Source organism: Lynx rufus, unplaced genomic scaffold (genome assembly GCF_022079265.1).
Source record: "Lynx rufus isolate CCGP_SWC_20201006 ecotype Redwood Valley unplaced genomic scaffold, mLynRuf1.p SCAF_10, whole genome shotgun sequence".
Taxonomy (NCBI): Eukaryota; Metazoa; Chordata; class Mammalia; order Carnivora; family Felidae; genus Lynx; species Lynx rufus.
In genome coordinates this window covers 1,292,327-1,310,265 of record NW_025814824.1, presented here as the reverse complement: position 1 = coordinate 1,310,265, position 17,939 = coordinate 1,292,327, and the positions used below count along the sequence as shown (strand labels likewise).

Genomic DNA, 17,939 nt, shown 5'->3' with positions numbered 1-17,939 from the left:
AGCGTACTGAGTGGCTGACAAAGATGTGGCAGGGGCCGGTAGGAACCCAGGCCTGTAGGTCCTCCCGGGAGCGAGGTCCAGGCGAGTGCAGCACATCACATGTGCGCCTGCAACCTGCGCAGACAGCCCAGCTCACCAGCCTGCAAGCACTCCTCCCATCCCGCCGAGGTGGCCAGAGGCTTCTCCCCACCCGCCAACCCCCCGCTGGCCGGCGTTCCTGAGACTGACCTGACCATCACAGAGGTCGATGAGTGGGGTCTTTTCCCGGCTGGCTTTGAGGAGTTTGGACTGGAAGAGCTTCCCATCAAAATACATCCAAGGGCAGCAGTGCTCCCAGGGCACCGGCTGGCCACACGCGTCGTTTGCAAACAGGGCCATGTCCACACCACTCATGAAGAGAGCTGACAGCTGAATGCCTCGGGGGTCGAGGTTCTCAATCTTTAAATGGAAAAGAATGATTTCTATGGAGTAAGAACACCGCAGAACCCGATTCTCACCATTTCTGACTACAGCTCTCCACGGTTAGCGTGGACACCCCTCCACCAAACGCTCCCTACGCACACCTGCTATTCCCTACGCACACCTGCTATTTCCTTAGAGTGACCTAGCACTATCTGAACACAGAGACTTTTTATGTTATTTAACAGATTTAAATTTTAGAGACTGTTTTATAAACATACTGAAGTATTTCAATTTGGAATTTGTAAAGCATCATAGGAGCGTAAAGTAATACTATATTGAAGTTGACATGAGAAAGTAACAGATTATTAATAGTCTCCTTAGCAGTTAGGAAGTCCACTATCCGCTTATGAAAATAAGTTAGCCTTCAGATTCTACACACTGGTAACGTATGAACAAAAAGATTATAACAAGCAACATTCCGTTAAGATTCTGCATTTTTTCAAGTATATTAAAAATTACTCAGCATAATTCCATTCTAAAACCTGTACTTCATGTTTACATTATTTCATGTTAATGTTTTAGGTAGCAACTCATTAATGAGACTGTCAAATGCTTCAGGAGAAATGGATAGCTTACAAATGGAGAACACAACAACAAAAACACGGTATCTGGACCATGCAGACTCTCTCTCCTGCCCCCTCCTTCATGGCGCTGCACCTCCCTGCGCGCACAGCCCTGGCTCCTAGCACCCGACACGCAGGGCGAGGAACACTGACAGATACAGTCAACTCTTGATTGTCTGTCTGTGAAGGACCTCGTTTGTGGATTATCCAGAAGGCAGTTTTAACTGCCAGCGTTCTGTCTTCCCACCTTTCACGCTTATTTTCTAAGGCGAGGGTATCTCAAGAACACAGACCCTACGGGGTATCACCCTAAGCAATGCCTAAATGTGGCAGGTACGCTGGCTTTTCATTAACAAGAAGAAAGGTCATTCCCATGCCCGACACTGAGGAATTTCTGACTATCTGCTGTTTTGTGCTCAGGGGCCACCATGCCCCACAATCCGCTAATGCTGTGTTTTCCAACCTTGGTTTTTTGGATTTTCAGTCAATGTAGTTCAGAACCTTCCAAACCTGGAGAAGCCCATCCATACCCCCGGCCCCGCCTGCCGCCCAGCCCCATTGGCCCCTGCTTCTCCGGAGCCTGAGCCTCGCTGGGAAGGACAGTGCACTCGGCTGAGGGCAGGCAGGGCTGGGTGATGGGGCTGCATGCATTTTATATTTATGAGCAGAAAGTGGGGAAAGAGAAAATCAAAATGGAGAAAGAATTCACTTGAAGTGGAAACTCCCTTCTCTGAGAGTCTCAAGGCAGAAAGAGGGAGCTTCTCCTCCCTGAAAGCTGACACTGTTGGGAAAGTGGCCCCGACACACACGGGGCGAGGGGATACCAGGGGTGGCATGGAGGCCACTCCGCCACCCAGTGTTGTCCTGCAGCCCAGCAAGCGCCTTCTAGGGAAGCCCAGGAAGCACAGTGCTGTTGTCAGTGCTTGGTCCCCAGAGGTGGCCATGTGGACACGCCGACCCTCAACGCAGCAGACAGAGTCCCCGCCGCCCAGGCGGGCGGGCCGGGGGCGGAGGTACCCAGGTTAGGACGAGCGCGCTCCCAGTGAGCCGACAGGGGGCACGGGGAAGTCTGCCTCAGCCATGCACACACATCTGTTTATTCTAACTGGACTTGCCATCAGCGAAGGAACTGTTTGCATGGGTTTCAAAAATGAATATCCTATCGCTTAGTAATGGCAACTACCATTAACTTCACAGAAAAAGTTCTCAAAATAAAAGCTATTTAAATAATGTACATAAAATCTCAACTCTGCCATGCAGATCTTGGCTTATCCAAAAAGCTTTCTAAATCACTTCACATAGTGTTTTATGTGTCTTTCCCTACATGTTAATTACACAAATAATACTAAGTAATATCTACAGGGGACTTAACACAGACTTGGACTTGTCAGGTACACTCTGCACATTTCCACACACGTTATCTCACTGATGTCTCAGCAACCGTATGACACAGGTACTGCTCCTCGTACTCCGTGTCACAGATGGAGAAAGAGTCACAGAAAGCTCAATGCCATTAAACTGTTAACTAGCAGCACCAGAATCTGAATGCCTGATCACAGACATGGCTACAATATTCACGGTCCAATCTCATTCTCTTCTACACAGGAAGATAAAATTATCAGCATTATCCAAAGCTCCTCAACTAAAGAAAGTACAGTTTTCTGACTTTATAGGCAGTACAAACTGTAACTTAATCTCTGCCCAATGAGCTTCAGAACCACTCCAGCGAGGGTGCACTGCCCGCCGTGTCACTGCTGGACTGCAGACCCCTCCTCTGATTGGCCATGTTTACTTGCACCTGCCCTAACTCTTTCAGGGGCCACAGGGGCCTGATACCGTCTTAAAGCCCCTCCTCCTCCACCTTTTATATTCTGCACTCAGTCAGTGAAACTGTGAGAAGAACTGAAAGCAATTACAAGGATGTCAAGAGCAAGGGAGAAAGAAACTGGACAAATATGAAGCCTGTACAAAAGTCCTTCTCACCCTCTCCCCGCCCTCCTCCAAACATTGCTAATCTACCTTCGTCATTACATCCATGCTCAGAACCTAGGAGAAGCGCCTAAAAAATACACCAGGGAAAACATGAGGAAAACATGTGGATCCCTGTCACGGGTCTGTGAGGAGCCACACAGAACACGCACCTGTTCACGGTCACGGCAGGCAGAGCACGCACAGACAAGACAGCACTCTTACAAAGTCAGTCTAAATTAAAACTTTCAACACCTTTCCCCACCGAATCTCCCAATCAGAAAAGCCAACGAGAGGCCAAACTGTCAGAACTGGGTCTTTTTCTCTTCTTCTCCTCTTTATTTTCAAAGCACATAATGGACAAAAATGGGAGAAGAAAAGTAGGGTCTGGGCAATCCACAAACTGGATAGCGGCCCCTAAGACAGCCACCAAAATCAAGAGTTGACTATATCCGAAACAGTGAAATGGCGTTTCATGGAAAAGCATCGTCATTGCATTCGATATATAAAAAAATTTTAATGGTTAAATGAAAAAGCAATTTAAAAGTCTACTTTTCTATCACTGAATTTGGGGACTCTCAGCTCTGCGTAGGGACTTTTGTAGCATTTAAATAATGATTATTCCTCTTAGTTCTCATTCTGATAGCTGAGAGAATCCTCAATCTTCAAAAACAAAAACAAACCAAAAAACAAAAACAAAAAAACTACCTTTCCCCCCAACGAATGCTCTTATCCCCCTAGCTCTGCGGAATGTAGGCTGCTTGTGCGTGAGGTGCCAGCGGTGCAGGCCGTCCGTGGTGAAGGGAAGGCAGGCCTCCAGACCAGCAAGAGCCGAAGGGACGGTGGCCTCAAGTCACTGCACATAAAACAGGTCTTTCTAAACACAGTTCTAGAAACACCTGGCTTCAGATGAAGGATCAGGAGAAAACCATGAAAGCACTAAGACCTCAAAAGAACCAAAATGAAAGCTTAGAGTGTGGCTGTCTTTCAAAAGTTATACCCTGTGTGTTGATCCAAAATGAAAAGGATATGGGAGAGAAGATGAACTTTGAGGAAAAGCAACTTGATGGTGAGTAAGGCTTGGTGGGCATACCTGATACCTGGCGGTCTGATTTTCAGAACTGGGATGTCAATACTGATGTAATAATCTAAATAAGAGAAACAGGAAGTAGAGGTAGAGGGATGGCAGCACACGCTAGTCAAAGTATTCACAACACCCCTGAGCACGGGCTGGTGACGAAGACAGTGGCGACGGCACCACCAGCCGGGGGCACGGGAACGAGAGCCTGCACTTAGGGCCAGCCTTTCGGGGGACACCCAGCCAAATACTCTAGAACGAAAACTTAGATTCAAAAACATTACAAATGAAAATAATTTCTGTCTAGCAAACAGAAAATCTTGATCTACAAAGTAAAGAATACAATTTGGGGTGGATTCTAAGTTTTATTGTCTTATTCAGCTTGTTTCAAAGTCATCAGAAGCCTGGGGTGACCACACGTGACCTGGGCTCCGCACAGTCAAGGGCCGCTCAACATCAAATTACTAAATTTAACTCAGTAGTTTAGGGGAACCAGAAATTGATTGGGCCCCAACTGTAGAATACTGATAATCTATAAAGTGAGCCTCAAATGCTCCTGAGGGGAAAGAATGCCTTCATAAAGAATGGCAAAAAGATCTAAAAGTGAAGGCAATTTGTCAAAAGAGATTATTTGATTACAAATCAAATAATTACAAAAAAAAAAAAACCAAAAAACAAAACAAACAAACAAAAAAACAAATGCAAAGAAAAAAACCCAAAACCCTGTACATCAAAAGAAAAGGCAGATCCCCTGATTTAGCTAACTCTGGAAAGTCTTAAACTTTCTCAAGTTTAGCACAGACATTACAGAAAGCGAGTGCAGCCGTGCAAACACAGCAACTAACCAAAGTGCATTGAAAAGATAAGCACCCCGAAAAATCAGGGGACAACTTGGAGAAAATTAACATTGCCAAAACAAAGAACAAAAGGAATTACTGGAAGGAAAAATTAAAAGGAACACGATGTTAAATGCTAAGTAAAAGGGGCTCAGGAATGATGGTGTAACATTGTTCTTCAAGTGGTCTGTAAAGGGATTTACGGTCTAGGAGGGCAAGACTATGTTTTAGAGGAAACGAATGCTATAATCAGGAACAGAACGAAACGAGAAAAGAATCCTGGCCAGATGTGAGAAAACCCTGAAGCCCAAGCCCTCCCCAGGGTCTGGGGTCCCCACCTGGAACAAAAGCAAGTTTACACCCTGACGTGAACACAAGAGCAGACACCCACTGGTAACAAGGGAAAACCTTTATCTGACAGAAGCAGACTTGACCGCTTCCGTAACTGGGATGGACACGCTTCTGCCCCGAAGGCTCCCGAGTCCGCGGCTCGGTTTCCTAGCCTGGCACTCTGAGCGGCGCTGCCCGGTGAGGCCGGCCCTCCTCACACCACTCCGAAGCAACGCTTCCCAAGACAAGGAATGAGGCTTGTCAATTACCTTGAGCTCCTGCAGCTGGTCAGGCTCATAGAGTTTGGGGGACAACGCCTGAGCCAGGAAGGCGTCCAGCTCCTGGCGACGCAGGATCCGTGCTCCAGGCCACTGCACCATATACCTACAGGGGGTGGACAGAGAGGGTCTGGTGTGAGGATGGAGCGCTCACCGGTCACACGCACAACCTGGCATCCAGGTTCCAAGGGGACTCGGGATGATACGAGCTGGGGGGCACCAAGAGCTCTTACCCAGCATCTCTATGTACACCGGATGACACCTGCTACAAATGCGTGTCTAATCACCTGGGCTGAACAGAACGTTTGCTTTCAGAGTGATTAAAATAGCACACCACATTTGCACAGACTGCAAACCAGCTGCTCAGTGATTTCTGATACAACTTCACTCTTGTAAGGTATTCAAACCCTCGAAACACACTGGAAGCATCAATTTACATGATTTATTTTTTTCAATTCAAGACCGGAATCCTGGGAGGCAGACTCTAGGTCCAAATAAGAAAGATGTGTCTCTTGACAAGGGGCGAGTGTTGCAGGAGACGAGTGCGCAGAAGAGGCTCCTGCGCCGGCAGGTGAGCACCAGAAAGGGGTCCCGGGAACGAGAACTAACGCCGTGGCCTCAGAACCGGTGCCCGCAGGCCCTGGACACACCGACCTCCCAGGGCAGCCAGCAGTGTGGCGGGGGAGGGGGGGTATCGATTTATAAATCTGCAACGTCCATGTGTGCCATCAGCCCGGGAGCTGCCAGGCGCCCACGCTCCTTCCCTTACTCACCTTGCCACACGTACTGCCTCTATCACAACCCTGGGGCACTGAGCAAAGGGGCGGCTGCTACGGCCCTGGCCCAGCTGTCCCCGAGAGCCCATGGGCCCAGCCCTGCACTCAGCAGACTGAAGGATGACCTAGCACGTTGCCGCTGATTAACTTATGGTGACGGACCCTGCGACCTCTGGCAAACGGCTCAGAAAGAGCAGAGAGAACGGCGACAGGCCTCACGAAACTCTTCCCAGTCCTGTCTGCTAGAGAAGTTTCTCAGAGCTTAAAATGAAAAATCTAAGTCGACGAAAGAGGACGAGTCGGTGTGGAGCCCACCTCATGTGGAAATAATCAATATTTCACAGGAGCACACACAACTGGGCAAAGCAGGGGGCCCTGACCAGCTGACTGACTAAGACACGTATTTTTAAAACAGCCTGAAAGAAACACGGAAGAGTTCGCCAGGTGCCCGGTGCCTCTCCACCTCTGCACACGCCGCCTCCCATCACGCGGCCCCCATAATCCTGAGGGGCCACCGCTGTCCACGTTACAGGCGGGAGACACAGGCACAGAGCTTACGCACTTCGCAGTGAAATTACAAAGGGCAAGGGGAAAGTGACGGTCATTTCGAGTAAGCGAAGAGTAGACCTTAAATCTCTACGGTATTTAGACGTAGATGCGTGTATCTGAAAGAAATGCAAAAGCTTTTCGTCACTAAACTACTTGCAAGGACAAAGCCTCGAACCTTGTGACCCTGCCATGTGCAGCACAAGGTCTTACTGATTGTGGGGTTCTGTGCAAGAACCTGCAAGTGTGAGGGAAGCCCCCCACGACATCTGAGAAAGTTACTGTGGGAACGCCTGTGCTCCGCATACAATGTCCTTTGCCTGCATGTCTGTGCTATACTATTTTTAGTTCTTCCTTCCTAAAAACTGTGATAAAACACACAGAACATGTGCCACCTTAACCACATGCCAGTGGACAGTGAGGGCATCAGATCCGCCCACACTGTTGCTCGGCACCTCCCCCTCCCGCCCTCTCCCTCCTGTGAACCCAAAAGACACTAACGCCCCCCGCCCCCACCCCAGCCCCATGTTCCTTTTAACATCCTGAATGAGAAAAAAGGCTGTCTTGGGGACAGCCTGGTTTTCTCAAGATTTTTCTTGGTCTTCTTGGCAGCAAAGACTCAGAAGTCAATTTAGCTGAACAACAAACAGTCTTTTTGTTAGAATGCCTGATGTTTCCTCCACCTGGCTTTCTGGTCCTTTTGAAACAAAACCACCCATCACCCGTTTCTCACTTCTATCCTCAGAAAGCCTTCCTGGACGTAAAGGCTCAGACTAACTCACACCACTCAGGCCGTGTCCAGGGCATCACGGTGAGGAGTAAAGGGTACCAGGGCGACGGCCTTGCCTGTACCCCTTGCCACACCGCTCCACCTGGGCAGACGGTGTTCCCGTTGCCTCCCGTTGCTCAGGGCCTGGGGCGGGAAGGTGTCTGGGGCTCCCTCCACTGCCCGCTGCTGCCCTGTCCATGCTGGGGAGCTGGGTCGGGGCAGGTCCTTGTGTGACCCTCCCAGAAAGGCTGCGTTCCTTAGGGTATGGGGACAGGCACCACAGGCTGCCTGTGTCCTGCCAGGGGGCTCAAGCCCTCCATTCCCTTAACTCATCTCCAGGCCTGAACGTAGCCGGCTCCTCAGGGGAACGTGAGCTCTCTGGGATGAGGGTCTCGGCCCTACCCTGGGAAGGCCCCCTTCTGCTCTGTCTCGGGCACTAGCTTCACCCCCACACTGAATCTCGGCTCGGGTCTGCACCCCACCCACTCCACCCCCCACTGCGGTCACAGTGTTGAGTTTGGGGCATAAGTGACCACCACTGCCTCCCTGCCCTGGAGGCAGGAACAGAACCTCACGGGACACAGGCACAGGCAGACTGAAAATCTATCGGGTCCCCTGTTTGCAAGCACTGCCTCCAGGGGCTGCCACCCTGTTAGTTCATGTGCCGTCTACATGATGGGATATCTGCAAACAAGTCGGTGTTCATGCCACATCCACCCAGAGGAAGACGAGAAGCCACCCAGGACTGGATGAGATGTGGTAACTAAACTTAAGCACGAGCCACGATGTTTTCCTGTCAGCAAAGCACATCACGGGGCAAGTGGCAAAATCTGAGTGAGGCGCGTAAACGAGATGTACGGACAGGACTTTTCCGATTTTGACAATGTCTTTGTTTTTAGAAACACACACCAAAGAGCTCAGGGGTAGAGGTGTCGCACCCAAAACTGCCACTCAAGGGGTCCGGACGCATGAGCACACAGACACACAAGGAGAGCGACTGCAGTAAAACACTAACGTGTGGGAAGTTGGGGTGAAGGACAGCCACAAACTCCTTCAACTCCTCTCGCAGTCTGTTCAAGTTTGAAGTTATGCAAAAAGAAAGAGAGAAAAAGGAAAGAGAAAATTAAGGGAAGGGAAACACTTTTGTGGCCCACAGCCTGGCCTTGTGACTGCTGACCTCTGCCCCTGCCCCTGCCCACCCCCGTCCCGCCCCAAGCCACCAATGCCAAGGGTTTGTAGCCGCACTCCCACCGGCCTTAGCAGGGAGCTGGCCTCGAGCTCAGGTGCTCCTGTTGGCTGACCCGAGTCCTTGGTCTGCAGCAGAACCAACCTACTTGCCTTGGGTTTGCAGACCAATGACCTTGAGGGTGAAGGACGATACGGCCTGACCACACTCGAAAACACCTGCCACGGATGCCAGCAGGTCCATCCAGGGTCACGGCGACACAGAACCCACCGCCTGGGCACCGCTTCTCCTGCACGCAGCCCCCTCCCCATTCCCCACACTTTCCCCTTAAAAACCCACCCGCTTCGCCTGGACGGGGAAGATGGCCTTGGAGACATTAGCCTGCCCTCTTCCCAGGTTGCCGGCTTCCTGAGTAAAGCGACCTCTCTTTTCCCACCATCACTCGTCTCTCGAGTGTTGATTTTCCAGCGGAGAGCAGCCGAGCCTGAGGTCGGAACCAGTTCTGTCCAGCTATAGGTTGTCTGCTGGGCATCACAGGACCTCACTGCCCCCCACCCCAGGACCTAGGCCCAACCCCAGGGCCGCAGAGGCACACATCAACCCTGACTCGCCCTTGCCGGGTCTCTCCACACACCCCCCCTTCCTCCAAACCGTGAGGCCTCCAACTCAGCCCACCCACTTAACCAGAGCGTGTGCCGTGGAGCACCTGCATCCCCCAGCACCAGCCCATCCTGGAGCCCAGAGTGTAGAAGGGAGAATAGACCCTCTTAGTGGAAGCAGATCGGCCCGTTTACTGGTGCCCTGGCCCCCAAACCCCCAGGGACTTGTCCCGTGAACAGCAGTCCTTCACCTCTCCCTGATTCCCTCTCCTCAACCAGCTCCACCTCCTCAGGACCTGAAACCACGAGAGGCTTTCCATGCAGGAAACCCCAGGGGATTGCCCGTCTCCATAGCCAATCAGGTCACCCACCTCCCACCACAGTGCCAGAGCCTCTGGTGACATGGCCAGTCCCACTTACTAATCCTTCCATTCTCTACAAACCACAAAAAAATCAACCGTAACGACTATCTTAAAAATGGGCACCAGGACAATCCTGAAATCTGGAAGGCTTGACAAGGGCCGTCTGAACAATGCCAGAGAGACGGCCTAGGAGGGGCGAGGACCAGGATGCAGACCAGGTGCAGAGGGCGGCCACGGTGCATCCCAGGTTGCGTGCACGGATGGCCAGGGAGGCCCCAGCACCACAGCGCCTCGTCCTGCTCCGAGTGCGGCCGTTCCGTCCAGGTCAGCTGCATAAGCCTCAGGTGAGGCAGGCAGCATCCGCTGGGGTAAAGGCCACACACCAATTTAAACTTGGAAGACAGAAGTACAATCGAACAAATTTATTCTTGCTAATTTGATCTCAGAGCAGCCGAAGTCTTCACCTCTAATGTTTGGCTACATAAGGTCTGTATTAATAAAAACAGGTCCATAAATGAACTTTCCATTCGAGAAACCAGAAGCTTCCAAACGAAGATCTAGTCTCTCCCACGAGCTAATTTTCAAAGCAGGTAAAGGGAAGAGCCTGAAGGAGAGGCTTCTAAATTAGTTACTGGCCTTCAAGCCTGTGAGGAGCTTAAGAAACGTCAGGAAACAAACGCTCGGCTACGGCTGTGTCCTCCATCTTGTTCCTTGAGGGTGAGGAACAGGAGAACTGGTGGCCAGGAAGGAAAACGCAGAGGGCTGGGCCCCAAGGTTGCCAACAGGGGTAGGGTCCATATGTGCACTGTGCCTGCCTACTGCAAACACCCTGGGAGAGACTGGCAAATGGGGACTGTCTCCACCACTAGGAAGCAGGGCTGCTGGGAGAAAGGGGCCATAATAGCTCTGTAGGGAAGGAGGGAGGTGCTCCCAGGATGATGGAGAACTGTCAGAAGAACGGAGGCCAGCCTGACACGACCCCAGAAGGTGACCACAAAGCACCAGATCTAGTCTGCCAATGGTGGACTAGGGGCCACAGAAAAAGACAGAAGCTGTGAGTCTGCTGAGGCTGATGGAACGTTTAAACTGAGTGCCCCCCACAAAACGGGACACAGCAGCCCCACAGGAGCCCTGCAAACATCTGCCTCTCCAAGTGGCCAGGGTGCAGGCACACAGCCCAGACAAGACCACAGCAACAGAGGGACGGCCAGTGTTTGGTGGAAAAACCAATCGGACTCGTCACCTCCAAACACAAAGAGAAAATCTTAAATGGACCCTGAAGTTCACACAGAAAGAAGGTATGATGTTGATTGTGATGACTGTATTAGAAAATGTCCTGATTTGTTAGACGGTCACACTGAAGTATGTGGGTTTAAAAAAAAAGCTCTATTTTGCCCCCAACCACCACCTCCCATTCTGCAACCACCAGCTTCTTCTCTGTATATAGGAGTCTGTTTGTTTGCCATGAGCACGGAGTCCTGTACAACTGCTGAATCAATGTGTTGTATGCCTGAAACTAACATAACGTTATATATCAGTTACACTTCGATAAAAAAAAAAATCGAACTCTTTAAAAAAAAAAAACAAAAAAAAAACAACTCTTTGTATTGTCCTTGCAACCTTTTCCCAAGTTGAAAATTGGTTCAAAAAAACCCTCAAAAACCTACTGAATCTAATTCAGGTATGCATGCCAACTCAAATTAACTCCCAGACACCAACAGTGTCCACAGACTTAAGGGGGCCGTCAGCTGAGGGCACGGAAGCATGCAGCACCCCAATCCGGCTTTCAATCCTTCTCCAAGGACAGGAGCCAGCCCCCTGGAAAGGGCAGGGTCCAGGGCTAATCTTGTGGGGGGCAGAAAGCAAGAATATGCTGGGGACACAGACGACACAAGGGCCCATGGAATGAGCACTCCAAAGCCTGACCTGGAACATCTGAGTAACCAAATCAACCACACATCAAGTTATAACTCCAGGAATTAAAACAGATAACCTCAAGTCCACACTGATCTACACGTGATTAAATACATGCAGGGAGAGATACGTTTTCCCTACAGAGCTCCAAACAATACATAATATGTACAGCCTTCAAAATCTTTAAGATTTAGAGGATAAAGTACATTTAAAATCATTATGGTTATTTCCAAAAAAATACATGTTCACCAAATACACCTGTTCTGCACACAGACCACCCAGGATCAGTTCAAACCCACGCCATGCTGCCCCAGACTGTGTCCCCACAACACACACGACTGGGGGGGCGGGGGGGGCAGCCACACCTAACCTACCGTAGGACGCAGCACAGCACCGTGAGATGGGTGGGCACGCTGGCCGGGTTGAGCATGGCTGGCGTGTCCGACCTCATGCAGGCCAGGAAGGCCCTCATCCTGCGGTTCTTGTCCTCCACTGCCTTCCCCAGCCACAGCCGCTTCAGGTTGGGGCAGGTCCACTCCCTGAAGGCCAGCGCTTCCACCAGTTCCGGCGTCTGCGGAGACTTCCCTTTGTAAGCTGCCCACTCTTTGATGATCACGGGGGGAACTGGAGGGGAAGAGCAGAGGAAGACCATTTACACCCCGGCTCAGCCACTGGAGGCCGAACAAAACCAACCCTCCAGTAATCACAGTCTGAAGGTGCCACTGCTCACACACCAACGCATTCTCTCATCAGCAAGCCACCGGCCACCAGTCCTCAGGTCTAGAACATTCTGTCCCCTACGCACACTTTCGTGGCACATTCGGATTTCCAGTCAGGCTACCGATAAATTTCTTCTCGATCAAATTATGACTTGACTTCCCCATATAACTAATACGTATAAATCAAAGATGTTAGAAAAATTTTATTATTTCAATCCATTAAGTTCTAATAGTAACAACTGGCAAAATTTACAAAAGTATGTGATTATCAACATATCCTGGGAAATCCAATTTAGATAGCTCATCTTTCTCTACATAAACAGATACTTTCACTAATCAGATTTCAGAAATAACTTGCACTTGGTGCCACTTCATGTAAAGGTCTCCTTCCACAAACGTTGATTAGTAAGCATAAGCTACCCCAGAGTGAGACCCCAAAAGCCTAGCAAGGCGGCAGGAGCGACAGTCAGTGTTCTGAAATCCCAGTGACATCAGCTTACAGTAATTCCATTCAGGAAGACTGAAGACAAAGCATAAAATTCCCCATTTTATCTCAAAACAGGCAAGAAGGTCCAAGTTGATGTAACAGAAACAACAGTGGCCTCTCATCTACAGTTGCTTTACCACTATTTGAGTTCAGTTAATTCTTAAACCACGACATGCACCATTCCCCACATCATTCTGAATGAAGTCGGAATGAAGCGTGGCAGGAGAGACAGTGCAGACCAGGGAGAGAGCACGTCCCAGCCCCTCTCCTTGGCGCTAAGGGACAGGCTGACGCTGGGCTCGGGGTGTGCACTGCCAGGGAACTAAGGCTCACTTCGGTCCGTGACCGTCAGAACAGAAGCAGGGTGGCGCAGTGACTCCCCGGGCACTTTCCACAAGGCCGTTCTATCCAAATGGCAGCACCCAGGCGGGGCTCATGTTCCCTAAAGTAGTGCCCAAGGCAGACAGGAGACTGAAGGCCCAGACTCTGCCCACCTGCAGCCCCGCCCCTCCCACCGGCATAGGGTCCTGCGGGTCGTCGGCAGCTGCCCAGCCCCAGACAAGGCAGGGAAAGTGTGCCGCAAGGAGCCCAGGACTCCCACCCCAGGAGCAGGCTGCTGGAGCAGGGGTGCAGGTCAACGAAATTCCCCCAAATCGTCCTCTTACAAAAAAGTTACTGTTTTGTCACAGGGAAAAAAGCCCTTTCATTCACATTTGAGTATCTTAGTGTTTAAATATCAAAGGAAAATCTAAAACACATAAAATGATTGTTTTAAAGTCCATCGAGTCCAAACAGATACACATGTATATATAAATACATGCACCTTTGTATTCATCCTTACTTTTAGATGCCGGCCACACCCCCACGCAGTCCCCACTGCCCAGCCGACCCTGTCCTTGGACTCACAATCTAGCCCCACGCCTGCCAAGCCCCAGCACACTCGGCACACACAGGGCGGCCATCATCGCCACGAGGTCCCCTCTGCCCAACTGGTGTCAGGGGCTGGCAATCGTCAGCTCCAGATAAACAGGCCAAGGTTGGTCACAAAACAAGCCCTTAACCGGCAGGCTGTGTGTCCACTGGTTGATCCACAAAGCTAATTTTCATGCCAAAAAAGCAAAAACAAATCTATTTTGTAACATACTCCTTTTTGTGGCAAAGACTTACAGGCGATGATTAGATTTTATCTTTGGTTGTAGGATTAGCTAATGTAGCTCCTCTCCCTTTCTCCCCACCACACGTGCACGCCTACACCCGTGCACACGCGCACACACACACACAGGCTGGCTGCCTGTGCCCAGTGCCCGGTCTCTGATCTGACCCCCTCTGGAGGCGTCCCCACGAAGTCCGTCTCTACCTGCGCCTGGGACCTCCCCTCCATCAGCTCCATCTCCACTGCTTTCTAACACCTTCCATGGTCATCCCACTTTATCAGTTCCTGCTTTCGCCTAGAAACAGGTTTGGGGAGGCACGCCTGGGTGGCTCAGTCGGTGAACCCGATCACGGCCTCAGGTCATGATCTCCCAGTTCATGGGTTGGAGCCCCGCGTCGGGCTCTGTGCTGCCAGCTCGGAGCCTGGAGCCTGCTTCCGATTCTGTGTCTCCCTCTCTCCCTGCCCCTCCCCTGCCCGCACTCTGTCTCTGTCTCTTTCTCAAAAATAAACATTAAAAAAGTTAGAAACAGGTTTGGGGAGCACATACTCATTCCTGAGGTCAGAAGGCTTACGGTCCAGGCCCCATAGAGAAGGGGGCTGAGCCAGCTGCTCACGCGCGCCTGTCCCCCTCCCCTGGGGGCCCGCCCCCCAGCAGCCCATGCATAGGGCGGGCTCAAAGGGCCCCACATGCGCCTACACCTCCAGGGAGCTGCTGTGCACACGTACTCCCAGCCGGCAGAGGCTTCGGGGAAGTACCGGAGATCCAGGGAACCTGCTCTGCGCCCACCAAGAGGGAGGCAGGAGGGGGCCTTGCTCCCTGTGATGGAGGGTCTCGCATACTCACCTCCTCTCATCTCCACTACTTACGAGCAGCTCAAATCTAATTTTGGAAATGCATGTCTAATTTAAGAAAATCAAGGTGTAGGAACACAAAACTTTGTTCCAAAAACAAAAGCAAAGCTGTCCTGACTTGCTTTATTTTTAACCTATATGTATCTGTTTTCGGAGATCTTGTATGCCACCACTTACTAGTGGTGAAACCTCCGACGAGAAACCTAACAGACATTTATAGGATACCTTCTATGTACCAAATAGGGGTGGGGGACATGGGGCTGAGGGGCCAACCCCCATGTGCCACACCACACTCAGGGTCTCCTTAAACCCTGAGGCCCAGCCTTGGGACCAGGATAGGGAAAAGGGCCAAGGACTCCCTTTAACACTGTCTTGATGAGGACACACGAGGCTCACAGCCATTCACAACCGTGTGAGATCAACTACAGGCTCGTTACCCAGGACTGACTAATTAAAGACTAGTGCTGATAAAGAATCCCAGGAACATCCATTTCCAGGGTGACAAACGGCTGCCTCTGTGTACACGTATGTGCCCCCCCCCCCCCCAGAATGTGTACAGCCCTCCCCGGCCCCACCCAGGACGGAGGGCTGGGGCTCTGTGACTCCACTCACAGAACAAACAGATGAGAGTGGCCAGCTAACAGTAAGCCATCTGGGCTCTTACGTCTGCAAAAAACACTGGTTATATGGGGACTGCATACGGGGACTGGGTTATTAAGAACACAGTGAGCATACATGTCTGCCATTCAGGCAAGAGCAGTGGGATATAAAAGCATGTCCATGACGACTCCATTTTAGAAAGACATGTTCAAAGATGTGACCTCACGCCCAGAGGTCAGCAAAGCCAGCTGCTACTGGTGAATAAACCCACGCCACCATCAACAAATACCCATCTCGGCTTTTCCACTGACAAAAAAAACTCACCATTTCAGGCAGACTTGAAAACACTCAACATGAGATCATCTTCCTTTGCTTACGCTAGAGCAAAAACCCCAAAGTATCTGTTTTCTGTATTAGTAGAGGCTACTGCACCTTCTTTACAGAAAGTACCTCTGCAAAACACAATTTGGGGACATAAAACACTATTACACCTAAGCTGTCCGTGAGAACCCGTTTCCATCAGACGTTAACCACGGTCCACGGTATCACATATAAACACATGACCACCAGCTATAAATGTTATAATGCCGACTTGGGATCCATCCCAGACCAGGAATAACGAAAATGTTTCATTCTGCAAGCCAATTTCAACCAAGCGGTGGTGGCTGCCTACAAGCCACGAGATGAAGGACATCTCTGAGCTCAGTGCCAGAGCACCGTGAGCACTGGCCACACCGGCCACCGGCCCAGTGTGCAACACAGGTGCGGCTGAGGGGAAGATGGAGACAAACACCCCCCCACGACTGCAACCGGCTGGACCTCTGGTCTCTATATGGGCGTGTGTGCAAATGTGCATCGGGGGCTCGGGGCGGGGGTGGGGGGGTCCTGGTCTACCTGCTGGGCTAACTAAGGTCATAGAAAAACAACAAAACCACACATATATGTAAAAACAAACTCTGGTTCCTTCGCATCAACACAGATACAGAAAACTGGGCACAATGGCGGCTGTTCCTTCCTTCTCGTGGGACACTGCCATGCGGGGTGGTGGGGTCCAGCTGGCTCTCCACTTCCTCGTGCGAACAGGTGTGGGGACACCCTCCAGGACTCGTAAGCCACAGACCACACACAACGTGTGGTTACAGACCATGCCCGCAACTATTCCTGTCCTCACTTTCCCCACATACATCATTCCCAGGGCATCAGAAGCTTGGGAGTTCAAGGGCCTATGACAAATACTGCTCTGAAAAAGTGCCCCACAGCACTGCCACCGAACACCCCCCTGAACACTGCCACTGAACACTGGCCCACAGCACTGATCCACAGGCTCGGGTACTCAGAGGTCCGTGAGGAAAAGAGTTGGTAATGCTACTTCTGGAAAGCTTCATAAAATAAAGAAATTCAGATTAATATAAACAGCCTTTGTAAAATCATGGAGAAAATGTTTATGATAACCAATTTCCACACATTCTAAAACAGCACACTGACGTTGGCCCTGTTAAAGTATTTTGTTTTATAATATAATCCATGTGGGGATGCCTGGGTGGCTCAGTCAATTAAGCGTCTGACTCGCTCAGGTCACGATCTTGCAGTCCATGACTTCGAGCCCCACGTCAGGCTCTGTGCTGACAGCTCGGAGCCTGGAGCCTGCTTCGGATTCTGTGTCTCCCCCTCTCTCTCTGCCCCTCCCTGCTCATGTTCTGTCTGCCTGTTTCAAAAGTAAACATTAAAAAATTTTATAATATAATCCATGTGAACCAATTTAATTTTACTCATTTTTCATCAGCAGTCCCAATTATTTGACACAAAATTTCTATAGCAAATTGGAACACAAAAAAATCCATGTTCCCTTTGGCTTTTCCTGATGATTTATAAAATGGAGACTCTGGGGAAATCCTTTCTAAAATAGTACTCAGGTACATAAACTTGCTTCCTACAGCCACAAATCCATCTCCTGTGTCTGTAATTTACATCCACTTGTTTTCTACAAGCCTGTCTCTATCATTTACTTAATTCTGAGGTCCTGGGGAGTCTTTTACAGAAAACAGAGGCCGGTTTTCGTAAGTGGACAATAATTTTAAACTGTGCACAGCACAGAACTTTACCTCCTGGGTTTCTCCTCATCAACTACAGCTGAGGAGTCTGGTTACCCTGCAGTCTTTTTGGAACCTGACCCTTTCTTCCAGCCCCTCCTGTTCCCCTTGGCCGGGTGAGGGGCAGCCAGGCCAGAGCTACCAGCAGGCCAGGAGCGTCACGCTCCAAGCCTCCAGCCTCCAGCCGGGGCGCCGGCCCCAGGCCCAAATGCCAGCAGCCACAGAGGCAGCGCCCCGGTCCCGCCTTGCCCCAGAGCAACTGCGCTGTCCCCATCCAGCACCCGGGGCAAAGCGCTTGTGCCAGGTCTGTGGTCTTCCGCTTGGCCTGCTGGAGGGGCCTAGAGCCCCCGACGGTGACTGCAAGCAGCTTA

At 50.7% G+C, this 17,939-nt stretch overlaps 1 protein-coding gene across 3 annotated transcripts in view; it reads right to left on the bottom strand.

The window, feature by feature from the left end:
• Positions 1-17,939, bottom strand: part of FAM120A (family with sequence similarity 120A) — a 96,223-nt gene that overhangs the window by 12,346 nt on the left and 65,938 nt on the right. For all 3 annotated transcript variants that reach the window (XR_006965920.1, XM_047100632.1, XM_047100638.1), the window contains exons 11-13: positions 12,042-12,291; positions 5,507-5,621; positions 229-438 (exon numbers count right to left, since the gene is read on the bottom strand). Coding sequence is in view for 2 of the 3 variants with exons in the window: in XM_047100632.1 (XP_046956588.1) it covers positions 229-438; positions 5,507-5,621; positions 12,042-12,291 (575 nt within the window). In the remaining variant the exon portion in view is untranslated. The remainder of the gene's footprint in view (positions 1-228; positions 439-5,506; positions 5,622-12,041; positions 12,292-17,939) is intronic.